At 40.8% G+C, this 14,974-nt stretch overlaps 1 protein-coding gene across 2 annotated transcripts in view; it reads right to left on the bottom strand.

The window, feature by feature from the left end:
• The window catches only part of CDH11 (cadherin 11), a 104,720-nt gene that overhangs the window by 21,895 nt on the left and 67,851 nt on the right, over positions 1-14,974 (bottom strand). For both annotated transcript variants that reach the window (XM_073307968.2, XM_073307969.2), the window contains exons 3-6: positions 4,780-5,184; positions 3,345-3,639; positions 951-1,070; positions 257-424 (exon numbers count right to left, since the gene is read on the bottom strand). In XM_073307968.2, the coding sequence (XP_073164069.1) occupies positions 257-424; positions 951-1,070; positions 3,345-3,639; positions 4,780-5,007 (811 nt within the window). In that variant the 5' untranslated portion in view covers positions 5,008-5,184. The remainder of the gene's footprint in view (positions 1-256; positions 425-950; positions 1,071-3,344; positions 3,640-4,779; positions 5,185-14,974) is intronic.

Raw genomic sequence — 14,974 nt, 5'->3', positions numbered from 1 at the left:
TTCAACATGGTTAGATGGTTTTCAAAATGAAGCGTGGCGCCAGGAATCCCCTGGCTTCTAATCCTGGCTCTGAAAATGACTCACTCTGTAGCACTGGACAAAACATTTAAGGACTCTGCAGAAAATAATACTTACCTATCTCACATTTCTGATGTGGTACTCCATTAGTTACTATTTCTTTGAATATACAAGGCACTACATAAGCGTTAAGTATAATTAGTAGTAACCATTATGTATTAAGGGACTTGTCACTTACTCTGTGGGAACTTTGGTGGGTTGTCATTGACATCAGTAAGTGTAATTGTCACTTTGGTTGTCCCTGAGAGTCCTCCCATGTGTCCTCCCATATCTTTTGCCTGTATTACAACATGATATTCTTCCTTAGCTTCTCTGTCCATGTTGGGAAGAGCAGTTCTAATAATACCTGTACATTCAAGCAAAAATGTCACACAAATATTTAGTCATGCAAAACTGGTACCTGCATATTATACAGTGTATTTAAGATGAATCACACATGCTGCATAGAGCAACAATGGCCCAGCGTCTCCCTTGGGTTCTAGCCACTATGCACCAAACCATGCAGGGAAAGCAGCCCTGAAAGCAACACAGCTGACCACAGGGTAATTCTTTAGCAGCATAGAGCCTGCATTTCAGCTTCTACACCATCTCTCTGCAACTCATAGAGTTGCAACTTACAGAGGGGAATAGTCCTGTCTCAGGGATACCTCTCTTAAATGCTAATACATGCCACAGGACCACCCTACTGAACCGCTCGGGCAGAGGAAGGAGAGAATGAAGGTGATTTAGAGCTATTTGTACGCACACCCCAAGATGAACTGCATTGCCCCATAGCTGCTACTGAGGATCTGGGCCAAAATATTTAGTTATTCATATTAATGTACTCAAAAAAGTGATGGTGTTCCAAACAAATAAGCCTGGCTCAGTCATACCTGTTTGTGCTTCCACGGAAAAGTACGGCTGACCTTCAAGAATACTGTAAACCAGTTTGGCACTGTTCCCATAGGTAGGATCATCAGCATCCGAAGCGGTTACCTGAATAACTGATGTACCTAAAAAAGTAGAGAAAGGATGTTTAAAAGGAAATGTGTTTGCTAAAGCCACAGAGGTGCTTTCAGTCAAACCACAGAGAAGCCTGTTTTATGTGACTTTTTCCACTCCAAAAAAACAAAACAAAAACATTTCACCAATTACAGAGATCTATTTTAGCAATTTGTGCTTTAGAAAATACAAGTCCTAGGAAGTCACCAATAATGACAGTGATTATGGGTCATCTCCATCCAATAAATTAGACAGCCTAATATACATTATACTACTTGGGCATTATACAGCCTCCCAAGACTACCTCCTTCATATGTGTACTTGTGGAGCTACACTCTCCACAGGTACACTTACCGAAATGCTGCTTGTAGTGATCCCCAAGGCAGGGGTGAGCTCTTCTCTGGCTGGCTGATTTCAACCAGGGGGACATGTAAAGTGGCATTATGCTCTAGCTTACAGCTACGTTACATAGCTCAGCCAAGATTAAGAGTACTATACGCCCTGTAGATCACTGCACCTCTTGCGCCACAAACCTTGGTTTGACCCCTCTCAATTGGGGGAACCCTCCCCACTCCTCGACCCGCATACAGGCTTGCAGAGACTCTACAACCATCATTCTTGTAGCATTGCCAACTCTCGTGATTTTATCTCAAGTGATTTCAGAGGGGTTTGGAGCTCGTCTGGTGATGCTCCAACCCATTCCAGAAGTTCAGCCCTTCTGGAAGCCAGCAGAGTCTCTCATCTGGGCTCACCATGCTCAGAGGGGAGGTGGCGGGGCAGAGGGAGCAAAGAGCCCAGCAGCTCTGTGTGGCTCAACTCTCTTCTCCCTCTCCCCTCCTGTGAGAAACACAGACAGGACGGTGTTTCTTCTCCTCCCCCCTGCAAAATCCAGCCTAGGAATGGGCAGAGGGGTGTGAAGAGCCCCCTGGTGCCCCCCCCCCACCCAAGCCTGGGAAAAGGGAGATAAGAGGGGACGCTGCTGCTGCCCACCAGGCCTGGACATGTGTGAAGAACCCTGTGAGGAGCAGAGGTGAGGCTGGGAGTGCTGAACTGGGGTGTGGGGGCTACAGGGTGCTGCCAGGTTCGGGGAAGGGGAGAAGCCTGGGGGCTGTGGGAAGGAAGAATAATTAAAATAAAATGAATTATTTTTAGCTTTTTGAACTACTAATTAGAAGAGATTTTTTAAAAAAATAAATGTTTTGTGATTGTGGGATATTGTATTTACTTACGTAGTTATTGCATTATACAAAGAAAGAACAATGATTTACAGTTATTTTTGACATATTTTGAATATAATTGTATTGATTATTTAAAAAAATAGTTTGGGCCTAAACATAATTACTGCACTGAAAGACAGAAAGCTCTGAAAGCTGGTTGATGTTGTAATGGTATTCTTGCATGTACACGTTTGCAGCTCACATAAATCTTTACTGAAAAATAACTGGAAAACTTGATACATAGAGGGAGTGATGTGTGTGATGAGGCTGTTCATTTCTCAGCTCCATTTTATAGGCCTTCTACAGTATGCTTCTAAATATGTGTGATTTAGGGTTTTTACCATCATATTTTAATTTTATCACACCATGGAGCTCTTCACTGAGCGTTATCTCGGGTATAATCACTTAATACAAGTACTCCCTGTTTTTCCAACCAGGAGGGATGCCTTCTCTCGGCCCCAGCCCTCCATTTTTGAAGGGATACTTTTGAAATACCAATAACAGAAGCATCACGAAATTATATTGAAATGAGTCTTTGCTTAGCACTAGCCCCCACCCCCCAAAAACCCACCAAAAATACCACTCTGCATCTTCTCTATTCTAATTCTCCTTCAATATGCATACACTGCATCTGCATTTGAGCTGCCATAGACAGATATGTGTGCATTAAAAGGTTGACTTTTCAATCTGAAATTATCACACACACATTTCCAGAAGAGTAGAGACAGTGTTAAAAAATCAAAAGACAGATTAAAATACATGGTTTGATGGTGGTTTTTAAATCTCATGATTTCTGAGGCCAGTCTCATGATTTTGACCTTGTGAGGCGGTCTGACTCAAGATTTTTGATCTCTTGTGGTTGGCAATACTGGATTTGCTGTAGCAGAGTTTGAATCCTTCAGCTAATTAGAGCAAATGACAGAGGATATTTCATTGATTAATAGAGGAACTGAATACATTTTACCTTCCAGACATTGGGAAGATGTTAATTAGATTTACCTAAGATTCACTGTCAATGTAATTTACTCCAAAAAAAATGTAAACTGGCATGCATTTATCTGTACCTACCCACGTTGGACCTCTCTGGCACATTTGCATGATAGTTTTCATGTAGGAACTCAGGTGGGTTGTCATTTATATCTTGAACTTTCACAATGAATTCAGAGGGTGGTTCCAAAGGTCTGTTCGTGTTTCTGTCTACAGCTTGTGCCGTTAAAATATACTGAGCTCTCTCTTCTCGGTCCAGTGTCTTTGTTGCATGGATGTTCCCTGATTTGTCATCAATAACAAAAATGATTCCTGCGCCTTCACCTGAGAGAATGTATTTAATGTTTCCATCTCCAGAATCGATATCTGAATGAAGCTACAAAATGATAAACATACATATTGTAACAAACCAATATACACTATGTATTTCCAGCCACTAAAATAATAATTGAATTACTGTGCATTACTGTCTAGCCACTGCTGACTCAACTTTCTTAACTTTCATAACTAATGCAAACTTCAATTTAATAAGATAGGTGCACAAGGGACCAGATTTTCTTTTGCTTACATGTGTCTAACTTTCATTTAACTCAAGAAACTGATGACAGAATTTGGCTCACTGAGTCTGACTCTCCACTCTATTACACCGTTCTTAACCCAAAATAACCTAAAATAACCTAACTGACTTTGGAGGAGGTAAAATCAGTGTAACAGAGGGGAGAGTCAGGCCCAGAATATCTAATGCAGTCTAACATATTTAATCTTACTGAGTAATATCTTAAAATCTAGAAGTACAATTAGAGTACGTGTTCACTGCAGCTGGGAGCTGTAACCCCAGAGCAGATAGACAGACTTGCATTAGCTCTCCTCTAATGATAGCAGCATGGCCATGTGGCACAGATGGTGGTTCACGCTAGCCGCCCAAGTCCAAGCCTGCCAGCCCAAGCTGCTGCTTGTGCCACACGGCTATTTTTACTGAGCTAGTGCTAGTCCGTCTAACTGCCCTGAGATTGACATCTCCCAGCTGCCTTGTAGACATACACTTAGGTTCTTTTTTCCTTTGGTGTGTCAGGTCAAATCTGTTTTTAACTTTTACACAGGTTGGTATTTTCTAGGCTATCCTTACAACAGTGAGAGCTATGCTCTAATGACTGGACACCAAAATTAAGAATGGTATGATGATTTACTGGAACACAGTGGCCAGTTTGGGGATCAGGCTTGTTGTGCAAATGATCCTTTTGGTCCTAGTAGAGAAGGTTTCAATCTACTGCTCTCAGGCCACAAGTCAAAGTGTACTGAAGTCAATGGAAAGTCTCTCCTTGATTTCAATACACTTTGGATCAGATTCTTATTGAGCTACAGATGAACTGATTAATACCAGAAGTTTCAGAGGGTGCTGATTAGGCAGCTGGTATGAAAGAAAAGTACTGGAGGAAAAAAAAGCAGCTCACACCACAATGAGGCAGGAAATAGTAACTATTAAAATACAAACGAAAATGTAGAATACATTTCTTACCTTGCCAACTAGTACAGGATCTGGTCCTGTGTACTCTTCTATTACAAAGAACTGATTCCACACCCAGCCTCTTTTTGAACGATGCAGAACTTGCCCTTCTTTTCCTTTTTCATGGTGACCATGGAGTGACGGCCTTAAATGGTTGAGTTTTTCTGTAGACATGGCATGGCTGTAATATAGCATGCCCAGGCATATAAGAGCAGCATGTAAACAACTGTCCTCCTTCATTTTTGGTTAATTTATAGGCACAGGAGTATTCAAGAATCTCCTCCTTCCACCCAGGGTCACCTCTGAAGTAAGAACCTCGGAGCTAATGGAAATTTTCAGATGTAATGTTCTGCATATAGGATGCCACTGCTCATTAAGTGCATCACTTTAATGCTCTGCAGGTTCTCAGCTTAATTGCTGAAAGAAAGAGGAGTGGAGAAAAGTGTCAGTCTTTCCCCTGTCTTTGAGAAGTGACAATTATAAGCCAACTGTAATTTCTAAAATGAAACTAGTACCAACATAGCACAGGGGTAATACCCATTGTCCACTGAAAGAATATAACAGACATCAAAAACTAATGATTCAGTAGGAAAATAATACTTTGATATAATTACCACCAACTATGAATATTCTAAATAAGGTTTTTCTTTTCTGGTGCTTTTCCAGTAAAACTCCTTGCTTTTTTACTCAAGAGTCTGTCAGTTATAATTCCCCCCTTCTCTTAATTCAGGAGACAATGATGCACATATAGATCACAGATTGCATTCAGTACTCTAATAAAATATTGTCATTGAGTGCTTAGAAGCATTCCCAAACTTCAGTGCTTCCCTTATCACTCCTGTCTCCACCAACCTTCATCATGAATGAGTAAAAATACCTACAGACTCTTTGATAATATGATCTTTGGCAGTAGCACCATTCCAGGTGTCTCTAAGGGTACGTCTACAATGTCATAAAAGACCCATGGCTGCAAATGGCCCTGGTCCACTGACTCAGGCTTAGGCTGCCAGCTAAAAATTGCAGTGTAGACATTCGGGTTCAGGCTGGAACCCAGGCTCTGGAACCCCATGAGAGTGGTGAGTCTCAAAGCCCAATCTTTAGCCTAATCCTGAATGGCTAGAATGCCATGCTTAGCCCCACAATCCGAAGTTAATTGACCCGGGCTCTGAGATGCAGTGCACAGGTTTTTATTTTATTGCAATATATACATACCCCTAAGTTTTAGTTGTTCAAATGACATTGCCTCTTTCTTTATATCTGATCACTTCTATGTGTAATAGGTCAGGGTCAAAGTTTGACCATAAGATTGTCTAATACAGTGAAACCTGAACTAAGGACTACACTTCCTGTACTAACAACCTATCTTAAAGTACCCCTTGGATATACCCCTGGGGCTTCCCATACAATGTTTTTCTGCCTTTATTTAAAGAACATCTGTACTCTGTGGTGCTGGAACAATTTGTACAGTGGGGGTGCTGAGAGCCATTGAACCAAACTGTAAACCCTGTGTATGATGGACACCAGCAGCCCTAATTCCAGCACCTATACCTGTACCGAGCAACCAAATTTTACTGTTCCTGGAATATTTATTTTAGGATTCTCAGTAATTCACTTTGTATCTGCTACAGAATACTAACAAAATACTAACTTAAGGCTATATTCTTTCTCTCTCACACACACAATGCTCTGTGTTAGTTAAGGATTCTCTATAATAATACATGTAACACAGAAAGACAAGGAACTGAAAAGTTAATGCTGCCCACACTCTACTCCTTCACTCAGAGACACTCAGCTCACTATTAGCACAGCCACACCACAGAGCATGCACTCCAGTCTTAACTCGCTCCCAGTAGAAATGCCACACATTTATCATCCTCTTCCCCAAATTCTATTTAGACCCTCCCTACCACTGTACTCTTTGCACAGTTCTGTTCAAAAGCATACATTCAAGTTTGTGATAAACATTTGGGGGCAGACACACTGTGTTTTTCATATAAAACAAAGACGTTGATCTTCCATTTTTAGTGTAAACCAGAAACAATCTTAACTATGACATGGCAATGGCTCCAGCCTAATATATTTAATGAGGATTATGCATATATTTGAGAACAATCTGGCACAGAAGAATTTCACTTTTTTTCCCCTCAGGCATATTTAATAAGACCATTTAAAGTAACCATCTGAATTTTTTTCAATATTATTTTCTCTATGCTATATTATGGGGGGAGGGATAGCATTGGCCTGCTAAACCCAGGGTTGTGAGTTCAATCCTTTGAGGGGGCCATTTAGGGATCTGGGGCAAAAATTGGGGATTGGTCCTGCTTTGAGCAGGGGGTTGGACTAGATGACCTCCTGAGGTCCCTTCCAACTCTGATATTCTATGATTCTATGAAAGAGTCATAAAAGGATGGGAGGTAGGAAAGCCAAGAACACTATTCATCCTTTAAAGGAAAACCCCACAATTTGGCTCAGAAAAATTATTTAAAATTTCAGAAATCTATGTTAGGTATAAACTGTGCAAGGAACGACAGATTTAGTCAGAGCTGTCCTTTCTGAGCTTACTTATGTTTGCTGCCATTTTGCTGATAAGTGAAATTATTTTTGACACCAGAAGCGCTGGAGCCTGAAATAAGAGACTGAAAACTAGTTTTTATTCTGTATTATTAGTGGTTTATTCATGAAAAAAAGTCACAATGGAACGATCTTTCTCTGATAATAACTCATTCTTAGAGAAAATGGAAACAGATTATTTCTCACTTTTGTGTAGAAAAGACAAACTGCAGCACCTATTACTTGATGATTACTGGCTAAGCATCACTTCCATTTAAGTAAATACCCATTAAATGTAGCTCAAAGTTTAGAAATGTCATCTTAAATATGTAGCCAAATTCTTCTCCAGTTACACAGGTGTAAATCCAGAGTCACTCCAATCCACTCAGCGGAATGAATCTGGATTTACACCAGAGTTGAAAGCTGAATTTAACCCACAATGAGCAGGCTCTAAAGTCACCTCTGTAGTGTTACAATGGGATATTTTTGTCTGCATTCATCTGTTTTGGGCGCAACCAAAACTCTAAATACTGTAGCTGGCTCAGCTTGTTGCATAACTGCATTCACTTAACCTAAAATATGGATGTGTTTCAGGAGCAGTTTCCTGTGGAGTGTCCTTTCAAATGAATGGAGCACCATGATGTGCAAGTTATAGCCAGTCATACTGGCCACGTACACTTGCTGGAAGCATGCTATTCTGAAGTGCAGCAGTTAATAGCACTGGCACATTTTTCTAATAAGGACCCAACACTCCAATAAGATGAATGGAGACAGTTACCCGGTTTTGCTGCTGGTGCATTCTTTCCGCTTATTTTACAGTAGGCTTAGCAAGTGAACAGTTTGCAATAATAGAATCTCAAAACAAGTTTAAAAAGAAAAAAAACCCTGTATATTTGAATCCTGTTCTCCAGATCGTTAATTTCAAATCATGCCACCAACAATTAAAGTAAGTAAGCAACCAAATATTCCATAATACCCAAAACATCATATAACTTTATTACCAGTATTGTTATGTAATTATCAGCAAAGGCTTTATACATGATGCTTTAAAATAATGGAACAGACATTCAGATACATACAAGTGTTTACTATCGGTTATTGAAGTGTGAAGCACTAGATACAAAACATTAACCACATAGCCGTACTTAATTTACTAATTAGGATTTAAAATGGTAATTGTCTCCAATCCTTTATTTTTAAACCTCTTTGCAAGAGGAATAGGGTTATGTATTCCTAATACAGAGGGAAGTATTATACCTACAAGGGGCTTTTTCTAAGAGCCCAATTCTGTAAACACACAATGGGACTGATCATAGTAGTATGGTCTTTGCACACTAGTAAGTAAGATCCAAACCTCTCTTAATAAGGAAAGTTAATAACTTTATATCAGACCCTTAGCTAGAGCAAATTGACACAGCAGCAGTGAAGTCCATGAAGTTACTCCGATTTAAATGAGCTATTTGGTGCTTTATTTATAAAGTGCTTCCTACCAGCCAAGGTGTATGAGATGCTGCTAAATTAAGGTATATCAACAAATATAACTAAAAATCAAGCTACAGTGGCATCTTTAAAAAGAAAGGAGACTTGCTTCCAAAACAATTAACTCATGCCATTTAAACCATTTAAAAGTAACTTCCAGGTTGAAAATAAACAGTTTATTTCTTCAACGGGCCAATATGGAAAAGCAGCTAAACAATTTATAAACCAATTATTGTCTTTTGGCCAACACCAGAGGAAAAATACCTCATCACTTCCCAAGCATGGCATGCAGATCTGGGAACTGAACTTGCAGCAGATGATTGGAATGTGGCTCTGGTTAATGTCCAGAAAGCCACAATTTGCAACAGATTGATTCAGATGCTGTGCTACATTCACATGTAGATAAAACTGTTAGAATAATTCATTGTGAATTTTGCCTTTCTTCAATCAACGATTAGTTGGGAATAACTGTTTTAAAATTATTATGATTATTCAACTAACTCTACACAAAGATTGTACCATTCTGAAACTATGGCAAACAACATGGATGCCCATCTATCCACATTGCCCCAAATACCATATCCTAATTTTTTCACTGTTGTTTGGAATTTCATAGTAAACAGTTTCTGATTTCAAAACCATGTATTTCCCTTAGAAATTACTAGAAATCCAACCCAATTCACCTTTTTTATACTTGAGTAGATACTGTAACAAGGTTTGGGACAAGATGGATCTAGGAGGAGATAGTAAATTTTAACTGCTAACAAGCAAATTCTGAGATTTTTTAGAGACTGAATGCTAGTCCCACCATAAACACATAGAAATAAGTATTAATCAGCTATCTCACATTATTAAATCAGAAAATAACCCTATGTCAACAAATGAACAGGTGTGGTTTGCTGTTACTTGAGATATAAAAGACAAAGTTCACTTAAAACTTGAAATAATATATATCCTGTATTGCAAATATGTAACACATAGTGAGGTCTCCCTGTGCCATGGAGAGGAGCACTTCTCTAAAGGGCACTTCTAGCTAAAAGGTCACAAAAGAAAAAAAAATCAGACCGAGTTGCACATACTCTGCTTTGCATGTGCAATATGGTTGGCAGATGTAAAAATGCAAATGAAAAGTGTACCTATAAAAATGGAGGCTGGGCTTCAAGCCTTTTGAAAATGCAAATAAAAATATACTTTATTAGAAATATCTTAAAACAAAGCTCTCTGTTGAGCTTATTAGGCACTGATCCTCCTTAAGCCCTGAGTCACATTCTACCAGTGCAATGTACTCCCCTGTGTACCACAGACTTACTCAATGGGCTGCTGCAAGGTTGGAATAGGGCTATGGTCCTTCTCCTTTTGGAGCAATGTGCTCCCCAGAATGCATGGATTGAGCAGTCCCTGTGCTCCCCAGAGCCCAGGATTGTAATTCTGATATGTTCTTGCAATGGGTGCTGAATGGAGAAGGGGTCTATTACTCTTTTCTCCTGATCATCCAGTTTAGGGTCTGTCCAAATGCTACCCCAATATTGCTCGTATCAATACCATTCTTAAATTGAATAGTCAATCTAAACTAATGTTAACTATACTGTAGATACTTTGAACACTACCAAACTTCAAACAATGCCCAAATTTTGCCCTCTTTTATAGCACAGCAACTTCAATGCAGTAAAATGGGTTATCCCAGAGTAACAAAGCACAATTTCGGTCCACCACACTAAAATGTTTTTCTCTCCAAAAAAGACAGCTTTCCCCACAGAACTTCAGTTTCAAACTTTCTTGGACAAAAATTGTGCTGATCATTTACACATGAATCATAGACAAGACTACGGAGTCACCAGAGATTATTTTAATGACAAAACCAGAGTCTCAGAAGTTGTATCTAGCCAACTTTATTTTTTTTCTATATGTAGCAGAAATAATCCCAATAGAGTTAAGCTTACCTCCTGTATGTACCTCTATTAAATGACCATATGCCAAAGTATTATAGCCCAAACAATTCCTTTGATTTGTCTAGCCCAGAACTTCTGCACGACACACTAAACTAGTAATTGTTCCTCCAGGATACATTTGATAATGTATATTCAAGAGTACACTGTAATGACAAAATGATGGATGATAGTATTTTGAGAAATTTTACAAGAACATTGAGTAAAATTTCACAAATTCCTAGTCTAAATGAGCTCTCAGTTTTAGTCAGAATTAGCGAAAAAGAGAAATGTTTTCTTAATCCCCAGAGAGTTCTTTGACAATTTTATTAGCATTGTTATAGCAGAATTTTAGTACTGTCAGATGAACAAATACATATTTTATTTCATGATTGAACAAGTACACTATATTGCTCCAGATTATCTTCTGATGGAGTTTAAGGGTTTCAATTTATAAAATCTCAAGGGTTCAACTGTAAGTCACACTGTGAGTCATGCGCACAAGAACGTGAGTTACCCCTTATATGAATGTGCTACCCGCATTGCGGGTCACAGCACAAGCAGGAGAACTGCTGGTGGAGCTCCTATGACTATGTTACACTCCTGACTGCTCAGGTAGGCAGGAAATGTCTGAGCACAGCTGGGGAAAAGGTGGGGCCTTAATTCCACCTCCCTATACACACCCATCAACACAGCTGAGCTGGCGTACAGGGAGAAGTTGGACTCTCATCTGCTCCTGGGGCAGTGCAATTCCACACTGCCCCTCAGTTAGCACTCACGGCAACTCCATGATCTGACCTGAAACATTCTGAGGCCTGGATGCCTAACAGACAGTTTCTGTCTTTGATTGATATGAGCACAGATGCACTCATCAGAGGCACTCAAACTAATAGTCTCCCAGTTTAAATGGGATGGGGCTAATGCCATGTTTGGATCTGGAAACCAAAGAGGTGAAACAGAAACCAAATTTGTTCATCTTTAGGGTACATAATGAACCTTAATTAGTCTTTATGTTTTATTGAGGGAGATGAGTTGAGGAATGCAGAATGGCCAGGTATATATGGACATGTTCAGGGGGAGGGGTGTAATTTATTTATACATACATACATCAGTGGATGGGAACCTGGGAGGCAGTGACCATGAGATGGTCAAGTTCAAGATCCTGACACAAGGAAGAAAGGAGAGCAGCAGAATACAGACCCTGAACTTCAGAAAAGCAGACTTTGACTCCCTCAGGAAACTGATGGGCAGGATCCCCTAGGAGAATAACATGAGGGGGAAAGGAGTCCAGGAGAGCTGCCTGTATTTTAAAGAATCCTTATTGAGGTTACAGGAACAAACCATCCTGATGTGTAGAAAGAATACTAAATATGGCAGGTGATCAGCTTGGCTTAACAGTGAAATCCTTGCTGATCTTAAACACAAGAAAGAAGCTTACAAGAAGTGGAAGATTGGACAAATGACCAGGAAGGAGTATACAAATACTGCTTTTTGCAACATTGCATTTTGGCAACAAAAATGATTAGGGTTCTGGTACACATGACTTATGAGGAGAGGCTGAGGGAACTGGGATTATTTAGTCTGCAGAAGAGAAGAATGAGGGGGGATTTGATAGCTGCTTTCAACTACCTGAGAGGTGGTTCCAGAGAGGATGGTTCTAGACTATTCTCAGTGGTAGAAGAGGACAGGACAAGGAGTAATGGTCTCAAGTTGCAGTGGGGGAGGTGTAGGTTGGATATTAGGAAAAACTTTTTCACTAGGAGGGTGGTGAAACACTGGAATGCGTTACCTAGGGAGGTGGTGGAATCTCCTTCTTTAGAAGTTTTTAAGGTCAGGCTTGACAAAGCCCTGGCTGGGATGATTTAATTGGGGATTGGTCCTGCTTTGAGCAGGGGGTTGGACTAGATGACCTGCTGAGGTCCCTTCCAACCCTGATATTCTATGATTCTATGATTCTATGCTTAGGCATGCAGGAGTGAAATCAGGAAGGCCAACTCACACTTGGAGTTGCAGCTAGCAAGAGATGTTAAAAGTAACAAGAAGGGTTTCTTCAGGTATGTTAGTAACAAGAAGAAAGTCAAGGAAACTGTGGGCCCCTTACTGAATGAGGGAGGCAATCTAGTGACAAAAGATGTGGAAAAAGCTAATGTACTCAATGCTTTTTTTGCCTTTGTCTTCATGAACAAGGTCAGCTCCCGGACTACCGCACTGGGCAGCACAGCATGGGGAGGAGGTGACCAACCCTCTGTGGAGAAAGACGTGGTTCGGGACTATTTAGAAAAGCTGAACGAGCAAAGTCCATGGGGCCGGATGCACTGCATCCGAGAGTGCTAAAGGAATTGGCGGATGTGATTGCAGAGCCATTGGCCATTATCTTTGAAAACTCATGGAGATCGGGGGAGGTCCTGGACGACTGGAAAAAAGCTAATGTAGTGCCCATCTTTAAAAAAGGGAAGGCGGATGATCCGGAGAACTACAGGCCAGTCAGCTCACCTCAGTCCCTGGAAAGATCTTGAAGCAGGTCCTCAAGGAATCAATTCTGAAGCACTTAGAGGAGAGTAAAGTGATCAGGAACAGTCAGCATGGATTCACCAAGGGCAAGTCATGCCTGCCTAATCTAATTGCCTTCTGTGATGAGATAACTGGCTCTGTGGATGAGGGGAAAGCAGTGGACATGTTATTTCTTGACTTTAGCAAAGCTTTTGATACGGTCTCCCACAGTATTCTTGCCAACAAGTTAAAGAAGTATGGGCTGGGTGAATGGACTATAAGGTGGATAGAAAATTGGCTAGATCATCGGGCTCAACGGGTAGTGATCAATGGCTCCATGTCTAGTTGGCAGCCGGTATCAAGCAGAATGCTCCAATGCTTGGTCCTGGGGCTGGTTTCATTCAATATCTTCATAAATGATCTGGAGGATGGTGTGGACTGCACTCTCAGCAAGTTTGCAGATGACACTAAACTGGGAAGAGTGGTAGATACGCTGGAGGGTAGGGATAGGATACAGAGGGCCCTAGACAAATTGGAGGATTGGGCCAAAAGAAATCTGATGAGGTTCAACAAGGCCAAGTGCAGAGTCCTGCACTTAGGACCGAAGAATCCCATGCACCGCTACAGACTAGGGACCGAATGGCTAGGCAGCAATTCTGCAGAAAAGGACCTAGGGGTTACAGTGGACGAGAAGCTGGATGAGTCAACAATATGCCCTTGTTGCCAAGAAGGCTAACAGCATTTTGGTCTGTATAAGTAGGGGCATTGCCAGCAGATTGAGGGATGTGATCGTTCCCCTCTATTCAACATTGATGAGGCGTCATCTTGAGTACTGTGTCCAGTTTTGGTCCCCACACAACAAGAAGGATGTGGAAAAATTGGAAAGCGTCCAGCAGAGGACAACGAAAATGATTAGGGGACTGGAACACATGACTTATCAGGAGAGACTGAGGGAACTGGGATTGTTTAGTCTTCAGAAGAGAAGAATGAGGGGGGATTTGATAGCTGCTTTCAACTACCTGAAAGGGGGTTCCAAAGAGGATGGCTCTAGACTGTTCTCAGTGGTAGCAGATGACAGAACAAGGAATAATGGTCTCAAGTTGCAGTGGGGGAGGTTTAGGTTGTATATTAGGAAAAACTTTTTGACTAGGAGGGTGGTGAAGCACTGGAATGTGTTACCTGGGGAGGTGGTGGAATCTCCTTCCTTTGGAAGTTTTCAGGGTCAGGCTTGACAAAGCCCTAGCTGGGATGATTTATTTGGGGATTGGTCCTGCTTTGAGCAGGGGGTTGGACTAGATGACCTCCCTCCCAACTCTGATATTTTATGATTCTATGATTCTCAGTAAATCTGATCTGGTGCTGAGAATTTTTATTAGGCAAAGTAAAATATATGGATTCAAGTAGCATAGCATAATGGCACATTTAAATGAATTCTCTCTTCTCTAAAACACAGTTGCACTGTCAGACCACTTATGAATCCTTGTTACTTTAGAAAACCTCACAACCATGCAATGCATGAGTATGTACCTATGGTCTCAGATAGGATAGTAGTTGGGTAGCTGCCCTTTCCTGCCCCTCGTGGCTACCCGTCAATTTTTAACACACTGCCTTAATCAGAGCTAGCACAGGTATCACTACTTGTGCTGAAATTCATACCTTCCACCTATAGTGCAGACATACCCTAAGAGTGTTTAGTCCAAAACCTTCAATATTTCATATTTATTAGTAACTGGGAGATAAAAATGTCTGTGAGGACTTCAGCC

The sequence above is a fragment of the Lepidochelys kempii genome, chromosome 12 (assembly GCF_965140285.1).
Source record: "Lepidochelys kempii isolate rLepKem1 chromosome 12, rLepKem1.hap1, whole genome shotgun sequence".
Lineage (NCBI taxonomy): Eukaryota > Metazoa > Chordata > Testudines > Cheloniidae > Lepidochelys > Lepidochelys kempii.
This window is presented reverse-complemented; position numbering and strand designations above follow the sequence as displayed.